The sequence below is a fragment of the Gastrolobium bilobum genome, unplaced genomic scaffold (assembly GCF_033153095.1).
Source record: "Gastrolobium bilobum isolate Gb01-03AN ecotype WA unplaced genomic scaffold, APGP_CSIRO_Gbil_v1 utg5203, whole genome shotgun sequence".
Taxonomy (NCBI): domain Eukaryota; kingdom Viridiplantae; phylum Streptophyta; class Magnoliopsida; order Fabales; family Fabaceae; genus Gastrolobium; species Gastrolobium bilobum.
Genome location: NW_026897637.1, coordinates 331,735 through 355,299, shown reverse-complemented (window position 1 = coordinate 355,299; position 23,565 = coordinate 331,735). Strand labels below are relative to the sequence as shown.

General features: G+C 34.0%; 2 protein-coding genes across 2 annotated transcripts; one reads left to right on the top strand and one right to left on the bottom strand.

Moving 5' to 3' along the window:
• Positions 1–4,001: 4,001 nt before the first annotated feature.
• Positions 4,002–6,998, top strand: LOC133308914 (type IV inositol polyphosphate 5-phosphatase 6-like). The gene is made up of 7 exons (XM_061509651.1): positions 4,002–4,301; positions 4,441–4,531; positions 4,625–4,735; positions 4,854–5,396; positions 5,755–6,018; positions 6,133–6,316; positions 6,607–6,998. Exons 1-7 carry the CDS (start codon positions 4,199–4,201, stop codon positions 6,679–6,681), a joined length of 1,371 nt encoding a protein of 456 aa, XP_061365635.1. The 5' UTR covers positions 4,002–4,198; the 3' UTR covers positions 6,682–6,998.
• Positions 6,999–9,010: 2,012 nt separating this feature from the next.
• Positions 9,011–10,360, bottom strand: LOC133308903 (stemmadenine O-acetyltransferase-like). Its single transcript, XM_061509638.1, has one exon. It carries the CDS (start codon positions 10,358–10,360, stop codon positions 9,011–9,013), a length of 1,350 nt encoding a protein of 449 aa, XP_061365622.1.
• Positions 10,361–23,565: the final 13,205 nt, after the last annotated feature.

The window sequence follows — 23,565 nt, the reverse complement described above, 5'->3', positions numbered from 1 at the left end:
CTAATTATGAGACTAATCTCGAGTAGGGATTAATCACAGTAAAATTTAATCACCCATTCCAAAGAAAGTAGTTTTATATTAAGGTTGTATAATCATAATGGGCATTATATGTTAGTATATGGATGTCCTAGAGACAATCTTTTGATTAGATTAGGACATATGTAGACCTTTTATATTGTCGCAAATAAATAAAAGCACTCTTTATCCTGTTTCATATTTTGTCTCAATATTATTGTTAATATTTTATATAAGTAACTGGATAACCCCTTGAAATAAAATAGGTATCTCTTGAGTATCAGTGATGAGATAACGATCATGAGGATTCCAGGATACTGAACGTTTATTCCTAATTTTATGTTCCTAGTCTAGAGACACTGAGAATGGGGATCAGTGATCTCGGGTAAGACTAGCACGACTTTTCTACTTGTATTCGGATGCAAGGTAAAGACCTCATGAGCTACAGATATGGAGATGTCTTAGCTAAAGTCGTGGGTGGACCTATAAGGGTATAGCTCGCACTGAACAGACCCATAAAGAGACTCTATGAGGAAATCTCACAGAGAGTATCATTAAAGTAGTCTCTTTATATTTGGGTATGTCTTTCCTTAGACCATAAGTTATTACCTAGACTGTGTTCTAGAAGGCACGCTTTGACTGTATACCTCGTCTGCCTGAAACATGGAGACTCATAGGTACACTGTTGGGCTTGTCCTGAAAGAGCACAGGACTAGGGTGATAAGCTGAAGGGATTCGTCAAATCTATGTGAGAGATTAGGTTATCAGTAAACCGGAGAAATCAGGATGATATTTACAGGGAATCTATGCATAGTAAAAGAGATCATGAGATGATCTGCCTTTAAAGTCAGTAAATTGAAGATTCCCTATTTCGAATAAAGCTTACCCTAAACCGCAAGGATTGATACGTTTCCTTACCCTAGGTTTAATGGGAAGGTAACCGAGACGAAAGGAAATATATATGGTAACCAAATATGTGTAAAAGGATGATCAAGTCATTAATCTAACTAGCTCTGGGGCAACAAAGCATTGCTAGTGCTCTGTGTTGTCATTAGATGAGTTATGGGCTTGTTGGGCCCAAGCCCATTTATGTCAGTGGCTATGTTGGGTCTAATGGATCACACACTAACACCTTATTGTCAAGATGATATAGCATTAAAGGTATTGGGCCTAATAAGGGTTGTTAGCCCAATAAGAAGTTCGGAAGCCCTCCTAAGAGGAAGATGGCGCATGGTTTGGTTAATGGGCTTGGATGGTCTAAGATATTATTAATTAATTTAATTAGTTAAATTAATTATCAAATATTTAAATTTTGAATTTTGAATTTGAAATTTGAATTTTGAATTTGAATTTTGAAATTCGAATTTGAAATTTGAAGTTTAAAATTTGAATTTTGAATTTGAATTTTGAATTTTGAATTTTGAATTTAGAGTTTGAATTTAGAATTTAAATGTTTGAACGTTTGAATTTAAATAATTAAATTCGAATTTAAATTGGCTATGAAAAATTGTTTCATAACAAAAGGTAAGATAAGATCTTGATTGGAACAAATCCTTAGTATCAAGAGGAGATCTTTGATCTCATTCAAGGATGATTTGGGCGCTCATTATAGGCTGTGATGAGTGTCATCTTGTCAACCAGATAAGCTCAAATCTGATTTGATTTGATGAGAGAATAATTGAGTGAGTTGATTCAAATATGAATACAACTACTCAAAGTATCTGGACAATTTCTTGGGCTGAATGGGGAGCACATATGGCTGGCCATATGATGGCCATTAAGTCAGAATATTTGATTATGTTAAGACATAATCTCATGAGGATGAAAAAGGAAGGTTGTTTAGAATTTTGAATTAAAACAACTCCACATTTTTCTTCCTTGATTGTGCGCCACTTTAAGGAAGATTTTTGGAGAAAAAAAATCTGAATTATTTCCCTTGATTGTGCGCCACTTTAAGGAAGATTTTTGGAGAAAAATCTGAATTTATAAATGCTCTTTCTCTCATCCTCTTGAGTGCTAACTTTGGTGGAGTTCTTCCTCAGGTTTTTCAGAAAAATGCCTAGTCAATTCTCCTTTATTCCATGCGCCACTTTTGTGATATTTTACGCTGAAAATCTCACTCTTCTAAACACATTCACCTAGCCTCCTTCTTCACCTATTGAGTGCATAGCAAACCTCTTCGTGGTGGTCAATTGGTGGCTTTCAAGAAAGTGCTCTTGCATCTTGACGTGGGTGGTGTTGATCAACGTTAGAGGGTTTGAACCCTTCAAACCTGACACTGTCCTCCTTGGTGGTTTAGAATCACAAAAAAAGGTAACATCATGCTGTCTTAAAGCAAGAGTCTTTATTGCATGTGTGTTTCCGCAAGAATTTTTTTTTGTTTTTCCTTCTGACATGCTTCGGCCTTCAAGGTCAGTTACTTTCATTATATATTTATGTTTTAGATCCAACAAATTTATGAAAATACTCATTTTATAACATTATTTATTTTCACAAAAATTATGGGACTTGTGCTCCTGGATTCAAAAGAGAATTTCTAATTTCTAATTTCTAATCAGACTCACCGTTGTCAATATCATGTGCCCACACACCTCTCAAGAATAATGTGAAAGATCCAGAATAAAGGAACCCGCTTGAATATCTGCCTATTCTGAAAATCTGAAAATTTGTTTATATATATATATATATATATATATATATATATATATATATATATATATATGGTCTTAGAGATATATAAAACTATTAATTTAGCCTCACTTAACTTTTGGATTGAATTGATTCGTTAAATGTTATTAAAGTATCGGCGTTACGGGTTCGATCTTCAATGCTTCCATTTAATTAATAATTAATCAAGTTTTGTGGAGTTTCTTAGCATAGGTATGTGGGCCTGTGCATTGTCCACCCTTAAGCCTAGTGGGCTATCGTGTGCAGGGGCGTGTTAGAGATATGTAAAATCATCAATGTTTGTGACTTCACCCAACAACTTAAGTTTTTGGATTGAATTGATTCTTTATATGGTATTAGAGCCTTGGTATCACAAGGTCAATCATCATTGCCCCTCATTTAATTAATAATTAATCAAGTCCCGTGGAGTTTCTTAGTACAAGTAGGTGGACTTGTGCATTGTCCACCCTTCAAACTCAATGAGCTTTTGTATGAGGGAGCGTATTATAGATATATAAAATTATTAATATAACCTCACCCAAAAATTTAAACTTTTAAATTGAATTGATTGTTTATAGCTATTGTTTATATGGGAAAGGGTGATTTGGTATCATTATTAAATATTAATTCACTTGCTTATTTGTTTTTGTGGTATCACTTTCTTATAAGCAATTTTTTATTTCATATGATCGAGAAACACATCAATATTGCCATTGTAACATCGAAAAAAAAATCTTTTCAATTAGTTGTGGGTGGGTGGGTTGGGAGTTCAATTTTTCAAAAACATATAATTACATTTAATATAAGAAACATTACAACAACATATCATGTCTATATAAATGCAACCAAAGCCGATTTATGATACATACCCAAAAAAATCTTGACAGGTATAGCCCCAATCATATGATATTACTAGGTAAAAAGCTAGAGACTATATTTAATTTCAATAATAGTCTTCATTCGATGAACAATGGTCCAACATGAAGAACATTACAGTATACAAAATTATTTTGACTCTACATGCAATAATATTGAAACAACAACTATGTCACGTAGATATCCATGAGACAAACGTGACCAGCACCACCTAACAGGCTCTAATTATCAAATATATGATAGAACCTTGTGAGGCCTATATCAATTTTCTTGTTGCCTTTGGAAGCAGTCATTTAATGCACCCCTTAACTTCACCTCCAAGTGACTTGGACAATGAAGCTTCTTACCAACTTGGCTACTTGTCTTTTGACTTACAATAAAAATAATACATACCCTTATTTCCCTCTCTTGTGTTCAACGCTCAAAGACTAACCCCATCTTAAGCTACCATTGTTTGTCACACCCCTCTTGTTTGTATAGGGCGATCAACACAATAAAACTTTACAAGTAGTCAAATCAGCTTTCATCTTATTTGATTATATGTAAGGAAATTGCAGAGTTTACCTTATTTCTTCTTATATTATATGTGTGGCTTGCATGGAAGGAAATTAAAAACTATCCTTCTGAAATCTTATCAGCCATGGAGGTTGAGAACCACAAGTCAAGATATTGGAGTCTAGGCAATTGGTTTATGAGAAAGCAAAAGGAAGATATGCCATCTTACACTTTGAAAGAAATAGAAGGTTTTTTTATTATATTCCTTTATCCAAAAGATAATATATATATATATATATATATATATATATATATATATATATATATATTTATGTTGTTGTTCTTTGAAAGACATGATTTAATGGCAGGGTGCACTTTGTATTACAGATGGAGCAGAAGATAAGAATGATGACTATGGGGGTGATCTTTCCCTTCGGTCACTTGAATTTGATCCATGCATTTTAATTAACAAGCTAAGGTTATAAATTAATTACTGTATGAAAAAGTATTTTTTTTAGTCTATGGTTTCTGTGTGACATATAATATAATTTTGTGCGTATATATATTTCAGGATCTTTGTTGGTACTTGGAATGTTGGTGGCAAAAATCCTGTAGGAAGCTTAGCTGTTGACTTGGATGAATGGTTAAATCTCAAGAATGCTGCAGATATATATGTTCTTGGGTATGTATGTATTATTATATAGTACCAGAGTCAATTAATCTTGTATATTTTGTAAGAAATTTAATTTCCTTTATTAGAGTGAAATTAAATGAAAAGATATTCAATTTTCAATTTTCAGGTTTCAAGAGATTGTACCATTGAAAACCTTAACTGTGATAGGAGGGGAGGACCCTGCTGTGGGAAAAAGCTGGAACCAGCTTATAGGAAGAGCACTAAATGACAAATTTGGATGCTGCTCATGGATGACACCTATGGTGAATTCATCAATATCAGGTGATGAGAATGATAAGTGTTTGGAGAATCCAAGCTCTGAAGGAAGCAAATACAGGCTAGTGGCGAGTAAGAAGATGGTTGGTGTGTTCATCAGTGTGTGGTTGAGGGAGGAAGTGATGAGGAAGTATTGTGTTTCAAAAGTGAGAGTTTGTTCAGTGGCATGTGGGGTGATGGGGTATTTGGGAAACAAAGGATCAGTGGCAGTTAGCATGTCAATTGAAGGGACAAGTTTTTGTTTTGTAGCAGCACACTTAGCATCTGGGGAAAAGAAGGGTGATGAAGGGAGAAGAAACCATCAAGTAGCAGAGATTTTTAGGCGAACCTATTTCTCTAGGACCACAAAACACCATCATTATCCTCATCATCCTCTATCTATCTTAGGCCACGAGTAAGTTTGTCTCTACCTTTATTTATTTGTTTATTTTTTTGGTTTCTATTGGTTGGAGTAATTTAATGGGCGAGCCTGAAGCAGTGGTAAAACTGCTTCTTTGTGACCGAGAGGGGTCACATGTTCAAATCCGGGAAACAAGACTATATATAAGTATTGTCTTCATCCCTATCCTCGTTAGTCGAGGTTTAACGGCGTTGTTTTTTTTTTCTAGTTTAGTCCTTTTTGTTGTCCTGTCCTTCATTTTTTAGCAAATTAAACTCACCCTAAAACTATGCTTTCTAAAAATGAATGTGTTTAATTCTCCAAAGGGTGCAACACCAAACATCTTAACCATGTAGCATTAACTGTGTAACAGTCGCATATTCTGGTTTGGAGATCTCAACTATAGGCTATACTCAGAGGACAATTTTGCAAGGAATCTGATAAGAAAGCAAGACTGGAAGGCTTTGCAAGAGTTTGATCAGCTCCAGAAAGAACTAGAAGAAGGTGGTGTATTCGAGGGTTGGAAAGAAGGTAACATAGAATTCGCCCCCACATATAAATACTCATCATCCATTAGCAATATATACTATGGTGGCTTTCCAAGTAGATCCTGGGAAAAGCAAAGAACTCCTGCATGGTATAGTAATCTCTTACTTATAGTTATTTCTTTGTTATAAAGGCCATGCATTTGTTTACATCATCAAAGAGAAAACAAAGTAAACAAGTGATTATTTTAATTATACTGGGGCAGGTGTGATAGAATTTTATGGTATGGTAAAGGAGTAGAGCAACAACACTATTTGCGGAGTGAAAGCAAGTTTTCTGATCATCGACCTGTTTCAGCACTTTTCTCTACACAAATTGAAGTTAAGTCATCTAGCAGAGGACTTAAGGAATTGCAAAATATCACCCCAAAAATGTTGCACCCCAATCATGTAAGTTCCCTGTGCTTTTTTTTTGAGTTATGATTTGAATGCACCAAATAAAACTATGTAAAAAGAGCTTTGTCATTTACATAGAACTTAAAAGCCTCACATACTCAAAATGGGGCATTGATATGAAAAAAAATGGGACAGTAAGATAGAGGTAAGAAAATAAAGGATGATTTAACTTCTTTAAGTCTGTGAAGGTTTTAAGTTGTGTGTAAATAACAGAACTCAATACAAATATCCTTGAAGTATTTTAAACCTAGTTCTGAGGCCATGATTCCCATTAATTATGGCAGGGGTTAAACAAAGGAGAAGAAGATGGAAAACCTTCCTTACTGTCATTGTTGAGAAAGGATGTAAAAGGCTGCTAACACAAGCAATTATAGCTTAAGATTAAAAGGACGGCACAAGTTTTCAGCCAGGTTACAGTCATCAGAAAAATGACATAAAGTTCCTTTCCTAAAACCCAACATATTTTTATTTATTTTTTGGATATCAGGATTTGGAAGGTTAAGATTAGAGTATAGTAAATTCAATTGCTGTTGACAATGAAGATGGATCCATGATCTAATATTGAAAGTTCTTAGTACAAAGTCAGAGAAAAAAAATATAAATAGTGTGAATTATGCAGATATTATTATAAAGAATATTCTGTATATTGTGTTCCCATACTTTTCTCTTTTTCTATTTCTATGCAAAATATGTCATAATTCATCTTGCATTCTGATGCAAGGTGTTTCACTGTTTCCAAATTCAGAACATACAACATGAATGAAGTTCAATCTCATTGTAGTGCACATAAGGACATAAACTCAGCTTCTCTCATGATGCTAATGCTAATCAATTGAAATCTTTATCTCCATTAATAATGCAAATATCACAGGAACCATCAAAACTTGTACTGAAAAACAGTTAATAGAACAGAACAAAAGCATATTATCTGTTTCACCAAAAATTGATATCTTTTTCTTTCTTTTTTCTTATCTGAAATTCACAGTATGTCAAAAATCAAGATAGTGAGCAACTGGATTTTGGCGCTTTATCTTTTTACGCATTCAACTCAGCATAAATGATGTGGTGTGGGAATTGCATGTTATAAAATTGGAGAGTACTAAATATTAACCATTTAAATATATTTTGAAATTGAAGAACCATGCCAATTAATTAACATATGTCATATGTCTCAAAGTAGTTTTCCTATGTAACAAGTAAGGATGAAACTATAAAAAAAAATGTACCACTTTAATGTTATTAAGGATAGATCCTGCTTCCTTTGGTTTTCATGCTTATTAGAGACACCTTTCTTTCACAATCAATCATTTCCTCCTTACCACCAAGCTCGTGAATCAACTGATAAATGGTTGTTCTAGCTTAACTATTGGTCTCGAATTCTAGTTCCTGAAAAAGCAGTTGCGTTAAAATTTGATAAGAAAAGCTTTGTCGCCCATGTGGTCCTATCCTGCTTGAATCGGACTAGTGGATTGATCGATGAACCGATGGATTATATATATAAAGAAAAAAAAAAATTTCCTGCTTACCCTGCAGCTTGTCCCCCTTGAGAAGGGTGTAATATAAGAAATTACAAATACGAGAAGGAAGGAACCTGGGTTTTCCAGCATACATTCCCAACTTGCGTTCAACACTCTGCAATATGATAGACTAGAAGCTGCTTCTGTAACGGTAGACTTTAAACTTGAAGCCTGCCGTTAAAATCGAAATCTTAAGTAAAATCGGAAGGGGATTAAAAAATTGTAAAACGTAAAATCGTAGTGTAAAAAAATCGTAAAAACGTAAAGTGATAAATCGAGATTTTAACAATACTGCCAACTTCAACACTCAGCAATATGATAGACTAGAAGTGACTAGGTGTAAAATACATGATAGAAACTTAATAAGATTGAATATAAGGTTTTTCTCAGCATATCCTGACCAAAACTAAATTTTGTATGCATTCATATCACTAAATTAAGTTGCTCTTGGAGGTTATTGGAGGTTTTTTACCTAACCCAAATAAAGTAATATCTCCAAAGTCCAAAGTCCATTCATAAAGGTTTAGAGGCAAATATGATAATAGAAGCTAGAAAAAAATAGTATTGAGGGCAACTACATCTATGATTTCATTTTGGACAATGGCAATCTTCTCCAACTTAACCCTGTTCTGTTTAACCAATCCATTTTTCTGATTGTATTATCTAATATCATAATTGGTGTTAAGTTATGAACATATAATTTACAAGTTTCATTTCAAGTTATTAGGATAATAAGGAATATGTCCAAGGACTATCATTAACCTATAAAATTACTATCAAAAATCATATTCATGTACATATTTACAACTATATTTTATTTGGTAAAAGAGATTTAATCTTTGCATTTCAACAGAAGAGTGAGAGAGAGATCAGAGATCTTTGCAATAGTGAGAACTAGAAAGGAACAATTATATCACAGAAGATTCAATAGAAGAGCGGAAGTTATTAATTACCATTTAACCATGCTTGATGTTACAATTGAAAATACGAAACTTCAATTTGTCAAGCCCCACTTTAATGCATATTGCGTTATATGTAATAATTATTAGCAGACAATTACATGAACAAATCAATATAGCATATTCTTAATTGGCAACCTTCATTGGCAAAATAGCATATTCTTAATACTATATTTTTTGGTTCCTCATTTATTCAAATGCTGATTAAATAACTATAAGTTTGAAAAACTAGGATTTAGCAACGCTAATCTGAGGAAGTCCTTATCATTTTCCAAGATAGCCATATGTTTCTCTGTCATTGTCACCCATGCCTCTATTCCCTCATCTGTTTCCATCAACAGTACTGAATTTGGAATAGTTTCTTTAGTACCTCCTTTTTGAGCCAACCACAAAGGCTTTCCCCAACCAAAGTTCAACTCATTGAATCCCATATTAGCCCAACTTGTGAACACAAACGAAATTGGATTCTTGGTCTCTATCCCTTCAAGCATTAGCTCTGCACACTCATCACTCCACAGAAAACTAGGATCATTTTGCACTTTCAGAAACAATTCCTTTGTAAGCTTTCCAATTTCTTCTTCCAAAATTCTAACCAAATATCTTATATCAGTGTCCCTATTAACATTCTCATAAAGCAACACTGCAGGCCACAATAAGTTTCCAATAGAATCTTGTGAGAAAGGCTCTCCCATCCTTCTCCTCATGTCCACAACATGCAACACTACCACTGGCCTTGTTCTATGATCACAAGGTTCCTCCATATTGCATGCTACAATCATGTGTTTACAAATCAATGAAGACACTACTTGGTAACGTGTAATAGGTAGTTTTGTGTTGGTTCCATCATTTTCTAACTTGGCTTTAAGGTCATTAATGGTTCTGTTATCAAACAAGAATCTGCTTGTGGTGCATTTTGTTTCTATCTCTAAGCCTTTGTTAATATTCATCACACCAGCACGCACACCAAAGGTGTTCCTTGGAGGAAAGCTATTAGAAGCAGAAGAGAAATCAGGCCATGATATTTCTTCCCTTGATCCTTTACAAATGGAAGACCAAGTTTTCAAAAGGGTACTACAAGAGCATGCATCTAAGAGAGTGTGGAGATTGCACAAGCCAATAGCTATTCCTCCACACTTGAATTTGTTCACTTGAACTAGCAACTGGGGCAAGGCTTGTTGGTGGGGTTGTATCTTGTTTGGCTCACAAGGAAGCAATTTGTATAGTAATTCTAGTTTTGGTGGTTTTAGGAACTCTTCTATGTTGATATTCACTGAGGCTTCAATGTAAATTGCACCTTCATCATTGCAATCTATGGAGAAGATGTCACTTCTTCTACCTCCAAGAGGGTAGAAAATGGTTAGTGCCTCAGATAGTGATTTCTTCAATTGATCTGAGATGTATGAGAATCCTTGCATGTCATTGGTTTTACTGTAGAATAAGATCAGTGGAAAATATGTGTTGAGTTGAAACACATCAAACAAACATAGTTTGTAGGTTTTGCGTTCATTAGGAGTAGGCAATGATGGTTTAATGGTTTTTCTTGATATGATGTTAATTTCCATTTTTGACAATGTAAAACAAGCTGAGCTTATAAGAAATGTGTTCATGAATATGTGTTTATATATTATTTGATGAGTGCTAAAAACGTTAGAAGAGTGGAAGTTATTAATTTACATTCAACCATATATACTTGATGTTACAATGAAAATACCAAACTCCAATTTGTTAATCACCCACATTAATGCAGATTGCGTTACAGGTAATAACTATTAATTAACAGATCGTTACATTCGATGTTGGGATATTTTAGAAATTTTCCCTATAACCAAGGCCCATTCGTAATGGTAAGAAGCCCTCTTATCTAAATGACTGTGTTCAATCTTAAGAGACTATGGGAATCAACGGACTTTCTTACTTCTTTAAAAAAAAAAAAACTTTTTTTAAAAAATTAAAGTTATTTTGGATATTAAAATTAAAAAAAAAATTGTATAAAAATATTAATAAAGACATGTGAAAATAAATCACGAAAACAAAATTTGATAGTGACAATGATAATAGAGGTGGCGGCGGCTGCAGCCGATTAATTAACATTCATATAATAGTAAGCGTAGTGTAGCATGTTAAACTTAATTTAATGCAGAAATTAATTGAATAAATTTTCTCTTTTTTCTTATGTATTGCAAACTTTTTCACTTCCATGGCCATAATAAAACGGACAACATTTCGTTTGTATTTTGGACTATTGGGATAATTCCAATCATTATAATTTCAACCTGATTGACAGTTTAATCTAATCCATGCATAAACCATATCACCCAGCCATCCATGGCATAGGCTATCTCATAATCATAACAAGTCTCAAAATAATATCCATAGAGTTACGTACATGATTACGTTAACCAACCAAAAGAGATGTAATCAAATATGTAACCTAGACATATACAGACATAACTAACAAAATAGATAAACTATCAACATGACATAGACATCTCTTATGCTCTCAAAATAATAACATGGCATATAGATACATATCCAAAATAAAACCATGTCAAATACGTATAAGCATAACAAGCTAATCCTGACTATCTGGTCAGGTAATATCCCTCGTCTGGCTTCTTGCCACGCGATGCCTCAGCACCATCAGCTCTTGTACCTGAAATGGTAATCTCCATAATGCAGGATGAGATAATATAATTACCTCAGTAAGCTAGGGACCCTTGGAGGGCTCCACCACCCCTAAGCTCACTTCTGGTATAAACACAGTATAAAATTCCATGCATGCATCAGAATATGTATGACAATGCAGTGTGCAATAAGGTAATCCTACTGGCCAGAGAATATAACAGGTACGCATTACGCAAGGAAACACCGTCTTGCAACATACTGTATAAGGAAACATCGTCTTATAATATGCATAAGGAAACACCGTCTTATGCCTTACACAAGGAAACACCGTCTTATGCCTTACACAAGGAAACATCGTCTTGTGTGGCACACAAACATACATACATATACATGCAACATATAGAAAATAATTTTCAACATACCATATCAAACTACCACCCTCTCTCGGAGTTTGGTGGAACAAATGGGGGATTAATCTCAAGGACCGAAAGCTTACCTAGAATAACTCTTTTTCTAGTCTCTTCCAAGTCAAAGAGTCCACAAGCCAACAAATGCTCAACAAATGACCAACACACCTATCCATGGTGAATTTATTACAATTAAACATATATCCATTTCATATAAGTTTCACATCAAACCATTGTTTGATACTTACCTCAATCTCAAGTAATCAAAAGCCTTGCTCAATGTCTATGCTCTTGCTCCACAAGTCCACTTGGTCTCACACTATAACCAAGGAACACATTTATATTATTATCCATCATCAATGCATACATACGACATTGTTCATCTCTACAGTACTATTCAAGTATATGTCACTATTCATGCATACGACACTATTCAAAAATACGGTATCTTTAATTTTTTCCGAGTATATTTTCACCGTTAAAATCCTCATCTAAATACTTTTCTCAACATGAGTTAAGCCTTAATCAAGCTCTAACATGCTCATTCAAGCCAAATTTTTAAAATGGAAACTTAAGTTCAATCTTCATAAAAACATGAAAAGGAAGGGAATTTCTTACCACAATACACTCTAGAACAAAGGAGAGATGAGTTTCTAAGCTCCCATGGCCTCAAACTTCATCAAAACCCATCTTTTTCAAGAAATTCAAAATTTTAGGGAAGGAAGAACTCTCTCTATAGTGAATCCCACACCACGAAAATACTGGTATCAATGGATTCCTCTCGAAATTTCTCATAAATTTGGCTTTGGAACGAAGTGATTTGGAGGTCTCTAGCTCAAGTTATGAATTTTGGAAGATTTTAAATCAAAATCTCTTCTTTTTTTCATTTTATCCTCTGTCGATCCGTTTTCGAAGAAGATGAAGGAATAGTGAAATTTTTTGAGATTTTCACTTACGTATATTAAGTGAAATTTAACTGAGTAGAAGTTTATCTATCTAGGCATCTCCATTTATTACCAAACTTTACTCAATGGATTAGAATATTTTTCTAGTCATGTTTCTAATTTTACTTTCACTTTTTCATTAAAGATAACTTTATTTCTTTTACTTATAGGCTAGAGTCATTATAGCGACGGAGGTGACGATGACGAGAATGATGTGGTGGAGATGGTGGCAACAATGAAGAAGATTCAAATTATAAGAAAAATATCTCACTTTTGAATTTTACCTTCTTTAAAAGCCAAATATTTTAGCTTAAAAATAGGATTTTGATTTTTTTGTATTTTTTTTTAAATTGATATCAAAACACTCGTTTATAACGGGAATGCAACAGTGGCAGCTGTAAGAAGATTTAAATTATGAGAAAATTATTTCAATTTTGAATTCTACATTTTCTAAAAGCCAAAAGTTTTAGCTTAAAAACATAGGATTTTATTTCAGTTTCCCTTATATATATATATATAAAATATTCGATTTTTTATGATGTAAAATAATAGTTACGAACTTATGATATTAGAGTAAATCTTGCATTGATCTAATTCTAATAACAAATCCCAATATTGTCCAAAAACAAAAAGTCCCAAACCCAAACTAAGTCAAGCACTTAAAGCTAACATCACACATCTCCAAAATACCCATATCACTGTGACATTTTTTTTTTTTTGGAAATATTTCAATCGGTTCATTGCTTCGCAACTAATCCGATTCGGGGCGGGTTCATGATTAAGGCTTTAAACCCCTCCTAAATGTGGTACTGGAGAGATTCGAACACATGCTCTCACCTACACTGCTTAGTTCCCATACGCCAACTGAGCTATCACCATTTGGTACATCACTGTAACATTTTACTTCAATTATCAAATGCAAACAAACAAATCGCACCCATTATGTCACTAACAATTCAACCCATGACCCAAAAACACTCAATTACCATCAACCAAGATAAGAAACATTCAATTAAAAAAAAGGGTGCGTGAGTGATGAAGACTAAACTTTTCCTTTCAGCCCAAAACGACAGTGTTTCAGCATGTTTGATTAAAAATAAATAAATAATAAAACTTTTAAGTGATTGAGTCGTCATGCAAAAATTTTTAATATGTTACTGGACCATGGTGGTTCTCCCATTAAGGAAATGATATATGAATTTTTTTTTTCCTCTCTCCTCTGCCCCACTCAATATTTTATGGCTCGATGCACCAAAATAAATCTCCGTCTATGGGTTGGATATCTTGTCATTGAGTTGCAAACCAATACACATCCCAGGTTTTCCTGCACTCAAATTTCTTTCCGAGCACGCAAATAAACTATGCAACACGTCTTCACCCAAAAAAAATTAAAAACAAAAAATTATGCAACATATCAACATCAGTTTATGCCAAGTAATGTCGTTTTCGCAATTTTCTTCAAAACCTAGATTAATTTATCACAAGCCTCTCTATATTCTGAACACAAGTAATTCTTCACAAATTTCATCAAGCCTCTCTATATCATAGGTATCTTTTTTTATTTATTTATTTTGGGTACTATATATCCTTGGTATCTTTTATCCTTTTCAAATAAAATAACTTCCAAACCACGGACCCTCTTTACCGATGACCTAAGCCAAAGCAACGTGCATCCCGTAACTATATATAATATATATATATATATATATATGGGAAAAACATTTCTCAAGTTGCTTGAGACAATGTTATCTCCGGTCACTTCAAAACTACGTCGTTTTATTTATTTATTTTTTTATATTAATTGATTCACCTTTAAATGGTTATGATTCTATTTTTCTCTCTCTTTCTTTATCGCCATTGATCAATCTTTGTACGGTTATAATTTAGTAGCCGGATATAACATTGTCACAAGCAATTTGAGCAATGATAAGCCATATATATATATATGGAAAAAAATATTTCTACAGCTACTTAGTTATCTACAACTACCCAAAAACTACGTCGTTTTAATTAATGAAGGGTGTTTTTGTAATTTTAGGTGAATTAATGAAGGGTGTTTCAGTAAAATGCATATAATAAAAAAATAAACAAAATTAGGGAAACACCCTTCATTAATTCACCTAAAATTACATAAACACCTTCATTAATCAAAACGACGTAGTTTTTAAAGTAGTTGTAGATAACTTTATCTAAAGTGGCTATAGAAATGTTTACCCATATATATATATATATATATGGGCTTATCATTTCTCAAGCTGCCAGAGATAATTTTATCTCCGGCTACCAAATTATAACCGTACAAAGATGGATCAATGGTAATAAAAGAAGAGAGAGAAAAAGAAAATCATAACCATTCAAAGGTGAATCAATTAATATAAGAAAATAAATAAACAAAATGACGTAGTTTTGGGGTAACCGGAGATAAACTTATCTCAAGTTGCCGGAGAAATATTTTTCCATATATATATATATATATATATATATATATATATATATATATATATATATATATATGTAATCTCTGAAGTTATAGGAGATAATTTTATCTCCTACACACACATAAAACTATGTGGGACTCATCTTTTATTTTTTTTCTCTCTTCTCTTCACATGATCCCACAAAAATCCTACATATTTTTATGTGTATGTAGGAGATAATTTTTATCTCTACAACGTAACAAACATCAAATCATATATATATATAGGTAAATTTATTTCTGCAGCCGCTTTACATACAGCAACGACAGGTGTATGATTATGACTTTCCACATTTAATGCTTTCATCCTTTATATGGTTATGATTTCCCGCATTTAATGTTTTCAAGTATATATATGCCAATTATTTGATTACTGCACGTATATCAACTGTAGAAATGTAAACCCCATATATATATATGGGGTTATCATTTCTCAAGTTGCTGGATATCTAGTTATGAATTATAACCATACATGGATGAGTGAAAACATTAAATACGAGGAATAAATGAGAATCAACGATCAGGATTACTACCTGAATGTCCAGCAATTGAGAAATAATTATATATATATATATATATATATATATATATATATATATATATATATATATGAGGTATGATCTTTTGACACCGGTGTCAAATTTGAAGTTTGACACCTCATATGAGAGCCGTTAGATCAAAAAAGATCAATGGTGTCATATGCTTACAAATCAGAGTCGTTGATCTTTTTTGATCTAACGGCTCTCAGATGAGATGTCAAACTTCAAATTTGACATCGGTGATCCTACCTGATATATATATATATATATATATATATATATATATATATATATATGGCAGGATCATTTGACACCGGTGTCAAAAAAAAAGTTTGACACCTCGTCTTAGAGCCGTTAGATTTAAAAAAAATAAACGATTCTGATTTGTAAGCATGTGACACCATTGATTTTTTTTAATCTAACGGTTCTCAGATGAGGTGTCAAACTTTTTCTTTGACACCGGTGTCAAAGGATCCTGCCTCTATATATATATTTATATATATATATATATATATATATATATATATATATATATCATTGTCGAAGCATAGCAATCAAGCAACCTTGTTTTTTACTACTCCAATAAAAAAAATTTAATATTTATTTCCTTTATCGTTATCGTTCTTACCGTTGGATATATGCTCTTTTGGTCACTAAAGTCCTATTGGCTTCAGTGAAACTTGAGCCCATGAGGCTTAGGGTTGAGTTATGTCTAAGACCTAAGCGTATATATTCATAGTTTTCTCCTCTTGTGCCTCCAAGGTGAACAGATCATCAGAAACAAACCCCAAGAGGCAGACGTTCATCATCTGAACGGTTGCCCACACAACCTTCCCCTTCCTCCTCGAGAGATAGTTTGGAAGATCTGCCACAGTCCAGCTTCAAGGAGGTTGTTCGTGCTGCGGCGTTGAGGTGAGCTGTTCGTGAAGAGGAATCCTACAAGGGAAGATTCTACACGAGACCTGCGCACCGAGAGGTAATTGTGAAACAAGGATGATTCGGTAAGCATACCAATGTACTAGATCCTAAACCGCTTCCGCATAAATCTAAGATTTCCTACAATTGGTATCAGAGCCTTGGCTGTACATTGGTATGTGAATCTAGTTTCACTATTCATGTAATTAGTTTTGCTTCTTGAAATGTGGCACCTAGGGTTCTAGGATTATGGTATGAATCTAGCATGTGTATTTTATAATTCATTTTCATAAAAGTTTAAATTTTAATCGGTAAAAATGCTATAATCCATGGTTAGGGTCTCTCGTGTATTTCTCGATTTGTAACAAGGAGGCTAATCCCATATGATTAGGTTTCCTCCTTACTGTTTTTTTTAATTTTTCGGAATTTTTGTGTATTTTTTCAATATTTTGTAAAAGTTCAAGATCGAGAAATCGCGAGGAAGATGCGCAGTCAGCACTGTCTGAGACTTTTCGAGGACTTTTCGAGGAAGGGGCGATCTATATATGGTTGGAAATAGGACAGAAAGACGAACGCAACGGTGGGTGCATCGCCGCCATTAGAGTCTTCACGCTCCTCCACGCGCCTCCACAAGCTTCTGAGAGTGGCCGCCACTCTCCGGCAAAGAATGGGAGAGTGAGGGAGCGTCCGGCCACCTTTTTGGGTGGTTCCGGCGGCGGTGCACTTGTCTCTATGTGGCAGTCCTTCCCCTGGAGTTTCGGCCTGAGTTGAGTTCGGGTGACGGCGCGGCAGACCTGACGGCTAGGGTTCCTCTTTCGTGTCCTAGGGTTTCTCGCCAAAGGATTGGGTCTTTGGGCTTTTGGGCCCATGAAACCCTAAAGGGGCTTGAGACAGATACTATGGGCTAGGCGAAAGTCGAATTCCAAAGTTGTATTATTTAATTTTATTTTATTTTATTTTCTTTAAAATAGGAAGGCCATGGATTAAAGTAATTATGATTTATTATTTAATGCTTTTATTGATTGGTATAAAATATATGATTGATAACATGCTTTATTGCGATAACATGCCATATAGAATAAGTGGTGTCATATTGTTGCATAACTTGTATGATTGCATGAGCATAATAGCTATTATGTCTTCAGCGACTAGTATGATAGTTATTATGGGATTATTTTGATTTTAAATCATCCTAAGAAATTAATTAATTTTTATTATGATTTTTATTAAAAATCTAGATTAATAATTGAATTAATTAATTTTGGATAATTAACATCAAGACAAATAATCGTTATGAAATTATTTTGATTTCAAATTATCCTCATAAATGATAATTATTATGATTGTTGCAATCTAGATTAATAATTAAGTCAGCTATTTGGATTATTTAAATCTAGAAAAATAATTAGAGAAAATTTCCTAAGAGAATTCTTTTATTTTGCGAGTAATTTGAGGGTTTTCTGAAATGGTCATGGAATAACACACGCTGCATACAACATTCATGTATCATGATTGTTTGGAGCACACGCTGACGTAAAGTGACCGGATTTCAGGACCTTAATGCTTTCAAAATTATGTTAAGCTTAGTGTACGTTTATCGGCGCTCTTACTTATATAGTTTTTGAAATCGAACAAAGGATACTCTCAATTAAATAATTCTTGGAAATTAGAAAATGTTGCTTATGTTGAATGGAAGGAGATTTAAATTAAGAGATTAATTTAACCTTCAAGCGCATTATAGGACCATTAATAAAATAATCATGTGAAGTCTCATCGAATAAGCATGATTGGATTTTATTAGATTGGACTTAAATATCTATGGGAGGAGATTTAATTTAAGAAATTAATTTAACCTCCAGGCGCATTGTGGGCCTATCAATAAAATAATCATGTGAGGCCCCAACGGATAAGCATGATTGGATTTTATTGGGCCTTAACAATTTCAAAATTTTAATAAAGTATTGTACGGCCCATCGTCGATAATACTAAGTTATTAAAGATAATTTTGAAATTAAACAATGAATTCGACTGGGCTTATGAAAATTATCAAACAAAAATGTTGAATGGGTGAAGGTTTTAAAAATTAATTAATTTTAAAACCTGCGGGCTCCATTTGTGGGTTTATTAGTGAAAAGGTTATCGTTGAAGCCCCATCGGATAAGGATAATCAGATTTCACTAGATTAAATCTTAATAATTTCAAAATTTTAGTAAAGTATTGTACGACCCATCGTCGGCAATGCTTAGACACTAAGGATAATTTTGAAATTAAACAATGGTTAATTACATTCAACTTTGGTAAAATTGTTAACCCTCCCATCGAGGCTCTGGCAATGGCACTGAAGGCCCAAATAACAATTTTGGTTTTTACAAGTGACTTGCCCATCGTAAGCCTTGTAAAGATAAACTGAAGGATTGTTAACAATAAACAAGAGTAGTTATGAGAATCTACTTGCACTTCGTTTGTTTATTGCATTATTTGTTTGTAATTGTGTGCTTTATATGTTTTTCAGAAAATATCTTAGAAATGATTTTGAGTCGAAAACCTATAGATGGTACCAACTATGAATAAGTGAAAAGCAAATCTTTGATATTGTTCTAAAACATGGAAGCTAAAATTTGTCCTGACAATGCGAGGGCCATAACAACCTGCAGAGAATGTGTCAAAGGAAACTAAGATGCATTTCTCAGATTAGGAAATGGCAAATATGGTAGTTCGCTTCTATATTATTGTCAGTATTTCCAAATACTTGCAGAAGCAAGTGTACATGATTAAGAGTGGAGTAGAAATGCTTCAGACTCTTAATGACATGTTTGCTGCGTCTAGCAGCTCTGCTAGACAGAATGCAGTCGGTGCAGGTTTTGCTAAGAGTCTTGTTAAATCCAAAGGGAAACCCAAGGGTCGTAATAAGAACAAAATGACTTGGCTATCAGTTGTCAAACCAGTTGCTATGAAGAAGCCGCAAGGCAAGTTCTTCAAGTGCAGACTAAAGGGACACTGAAAGAAAAATTGCCCAGAGGTGATGAAAAGAACCAGACATGGGCATATCAAGGCCTGATCAATGAACGAATTATTGATTCAGGAATCACTGATTATGTTTGTTACTCTTTGTAGTAGTTCAAACATGGCATACCTGTCAGCAATGGACATAGATATTTTAAGCTTGAAATTGGGAACTTGTGTCTGCATTTGCAGTAGGACAAGTTATTAATAAAACTATGGTTTTGGGTGACTGTTTATTTGTTCCAGATTTCAAGAGGAATTCAATTTTTGTTAGTTGTTTTGGTTAAAACATGGGTTGACAATGCAATTGATTCCTCAGTTACATTTCGAAGTTCATCTTCGTCTTGTTTTTTCTGGTACATTGTTTAAATAGTCTTTATTACCTTTGTCCTATACCCCCTAAATTTTTGTGTTGAATGGAAAGGATGATGAACAAGGATTTTCACCAAAGAATAAAAGTTTCAAATGAAACATAACTTTGGCCTTTGTGATTGAGTCACATTATCTCAAGTAGAAAATATGTTTTAGTTAAAAGAGAGACTGAAAGTTCAAGAATCTTTTAACTAACAGCTACATGTTAGTCCCATTTGGAAGGTAAAGTGGCCAAGCAATCCTACAAGGGCCAAAAAGGTTTGCGCAACTATTCAACTGGAACTGGTACATACTAAAGTATGTGGACCACTTAGCGTTCAGACCAGAAGAGGTGATGAGTACTTCATTATATGAATGTTTAATCTGGATTTGGACAGATGAACCAAGTGCGCTATAAGTCTAAAGCTTTAGGAAATTTCCAAGAGGTTTAGTCTGAGGCAGAAAAGCATGTAGGTGTTCAAATCAAAAACACTTTGGTCTGACTAAAGTGTTTGGCTACCTGTCTGGTAATTTCAAGTCTTACCTGATTTAAGAGGGGATAGTTTTCGTAACTGTCAACTCTAAGAACGCGTTAGTTGAATGAAGTTGCAGTATGCAAAAATCAAACATTTCTAGACTTGGTGAAGATCATGTTCAGTTATTCATTTTTGTCAATGTTGTTCAAGGGAGATGCCTAAGAGAAGGAAATGTACCTTCTTAACTTGATTCCGTCAAAGTTTGTTGTAAAGACACCTAAAGAATTATGGTAAGGGTGCAAGCCCAGATCAAACCATATTCGGATTTAGGGTGCTACGGCACACGTCCTACAACAACAGTCAAATGAGATGGAATCTTGTATGGAAGAGTGCATATCTTTTGGCTACCCTAAGAGAACTAGGGATGATTTCTTATTTAGTCTTAAGGACAAGATAATCTAAGTGAGCACTCACATGATTTTCTTAAAGGAGGACTAGATAAGAAATTATAAGCTCTTAAGTTAGGTTATTATTGATGAGATTTATCTCAGATCAAGATTTTCCAGAATCTCTAGAAGCTTCATCCACTGTTCCCTTGATTGTTCAAGAGGGGATAGATATATCTCCAAGTGAACAAACAAGAGAACCATGATTGGAAATTCAACATGATAATATATAAGTGAAACTAGTAGAAATATTAGTATCACATGTAAAGGAACAATATCAAGGATAAGCGGATCCTTAAGAAATTGAAGATCCATCATTTGACCCACTCTTTGTTTTACATATAAATACACAAGGTCTAGTGCAGTACATTCGTAGTGGGAGAGAACCTTGTTAACTCTCAAGTTGTTTCTTGTTGAGTGATATTGATCCTACTAGTTACGATAATGCACTAGAAGAAGTTGTTGATCAAGTATTGCTCAGGCTATGAACAATGAGATGAAATACTTGTATTTCAACTCCGTTCGGTCCTAGTAAAGACACCAAGAGGGGTAAAACCCACAAGGTGCATGTGGACATAAAAGGCAAAGAGAGGATGGACAGAAAGGTGAAAACCTTCAAAGCTAGCTTGGAGGCATTTTTTGCCAGACGCCATGCTTGAGTCTATCCAGATTCTCTTAGTTGCTATAAGTCTCAATTATGAGATTTCATTTTGGGAGTTGGATGTCAGGATATCTACATACAACAGCCAAAAGGGTTTATAGCAAATGAGTAGGAACACATTGTATGCAGGTTGTGAAATTCTATTTCATAGACTTAAGCAAGCATCCAGGTCTTGAAACATCAGTTTTGATCAGGTTATCAAAATTTTGATTTTGAGAGAACCTTGATGAATGATGTGTATTTGTATGTAAAGGATACAACGGAAGACAATAGCTTTTCTGGTACTTTATGTGGATGATATGCTTCTTATTAGAAACAATGTGGAGGTAATATCAAGCATAAAGAGTTGACTAAGTTAGTGTTTTGGTATGGAAGTACTCGGGAAGCCAATTATATTCTTAGTATAAAACTCTTATGAGTCCGGAAGAATAAGTTGTTGGCATCACCTCAGGCTACTTACATTGACAAAACTCTTGCCAAAATTCAACATGAGAATTCTAAGAGAAGAATTATAATTCTCAGATGTGGAATTCATCTTCCTAAGGAGTGACCAAAGACTTCTAAGAAGGAAGAATGCATGAGCAAGATATCTTATGCTTTGGCAAAGGTAGACTCACACATATCATGTTGGGCGTTAAACCAGACATCTGTCACGTAGTGGGAGTAGTGAGATAGTACTATTTTGAACCTAGAGGAATACTAGATTATTGTTAAGCATGTACTCAAGTATCTTTGGAGAACGAGAGATTATATGCTGGTATATTCTAGTGGGAGTCTTGAAAAGCTGAGTTTTCAAAAATTCAGTTATTTCAAGTGGATATTGACTCAAGAAAATCAACCTCGAGTTATGAGTTTTTCACTAAACTCAGATAGCATTAGAGGTGGATCTTGCAGACCCAGTTACTAAGAGTTTGCCTGAACTTGTGTTCGAGAGGCATGTTACTTCTTTGGGTCTTAGGAGGATCCCAGACTTGCATTAAGCAAGTGAGAGTTATTGGTTTCATTGTGCTCTTGGAATAAGACGATGAAACAATAAAATCATTTTCTGAATTTCATAAATAAGGTTTTATTTATTTTGCGCACTATTTACAAACATAAAGGTCCGGATCAAATTGTGGAGTATATGATCATATGGATACGTTCATGGAGGACATGATCATAGGATCTCACAATTGATGAATGGAGTCACAGCCGTTAAATAAAGTTGGGCACTTTAATCATGCTGCAATATTTTATGAAATGATTTTGTCTGAATCATTGTAAAATATTGGTGTGAATTAACATTCACATTGAAAGGATCAAGGAGAGATTTGATTAAGGTTGTTTTTCTGTCATAAGGTATCAAATCTCCAGTTAACTATAGTTATGTGATTGCTCTTAATCCTGAGTTTATCATAAATAGGTAATCAAATAGTTTTCATTCTTTGATTTACCAACGGGTGAGGTCCGATCTTTTGACGGCCAATAACTCGGTGTTTTGGGAGTGAGATTATTTGATTATCAGTATTTATGAGATAAACAACAAGGAATTTATAGGAAATGTCCCCTTGATATATTTCGGTACTTGGATATTAAAGACACTGGCCAGTGCATGTAATCCATTAGAGAAATTATCAAAGTCAAGGGAATAAATAATTGATTGGGTTACAGAAAACTAATCAAAGAATTATAGACATTCTATAAAGGGGCAATGCATATTAATGTTATAAAGGTCATTAATCTTGGAGTTCACGTTCGGGCTTTTAGTGGAGTAGCGCCGAATTAGATAATCTTGTAAAGATTATCAGGAGCCTTGATCAATGACAAATGGTAGGTCCCCAGGCTAGCTCGAGACAAGGGATGGGGTATATTATCAGATGATGATAGCTTATGGGCTACATGGTCTTGGGTTTACGAACTCAAGTTTGTATCTTAAAGAGCAAGT

Coding starts and splice junctions, on each gene's coding strand:
- LOC133308903 (XM_061509638.1), bottom strand. CDS start 10,360: ATGGAAATTAACATCATATCAAGAAAAACCATTAAACCATCATTGCCT.
- LOC133308914 (XM_061509651.1), top strand. CDS start 4,199: ATGGAGGTTGAGAACCACAAGTCAAGATATTGGAGTCTAGGCAATTGG. Junction 6,019..6,132: donor AAGCAAAGAACTCCTGCATG/GTATAGTAATCT, acceptor ATACTGGGGCAG/GTGTGATAGAATTTTATGGT. Junction 6,317..6,606: donor AAATGTTGCACCCCAATCAT/GTAAGTTCCCTG, acceptor TAATTATGGCAG/GGGTTAAACAAAGGAGAAGA.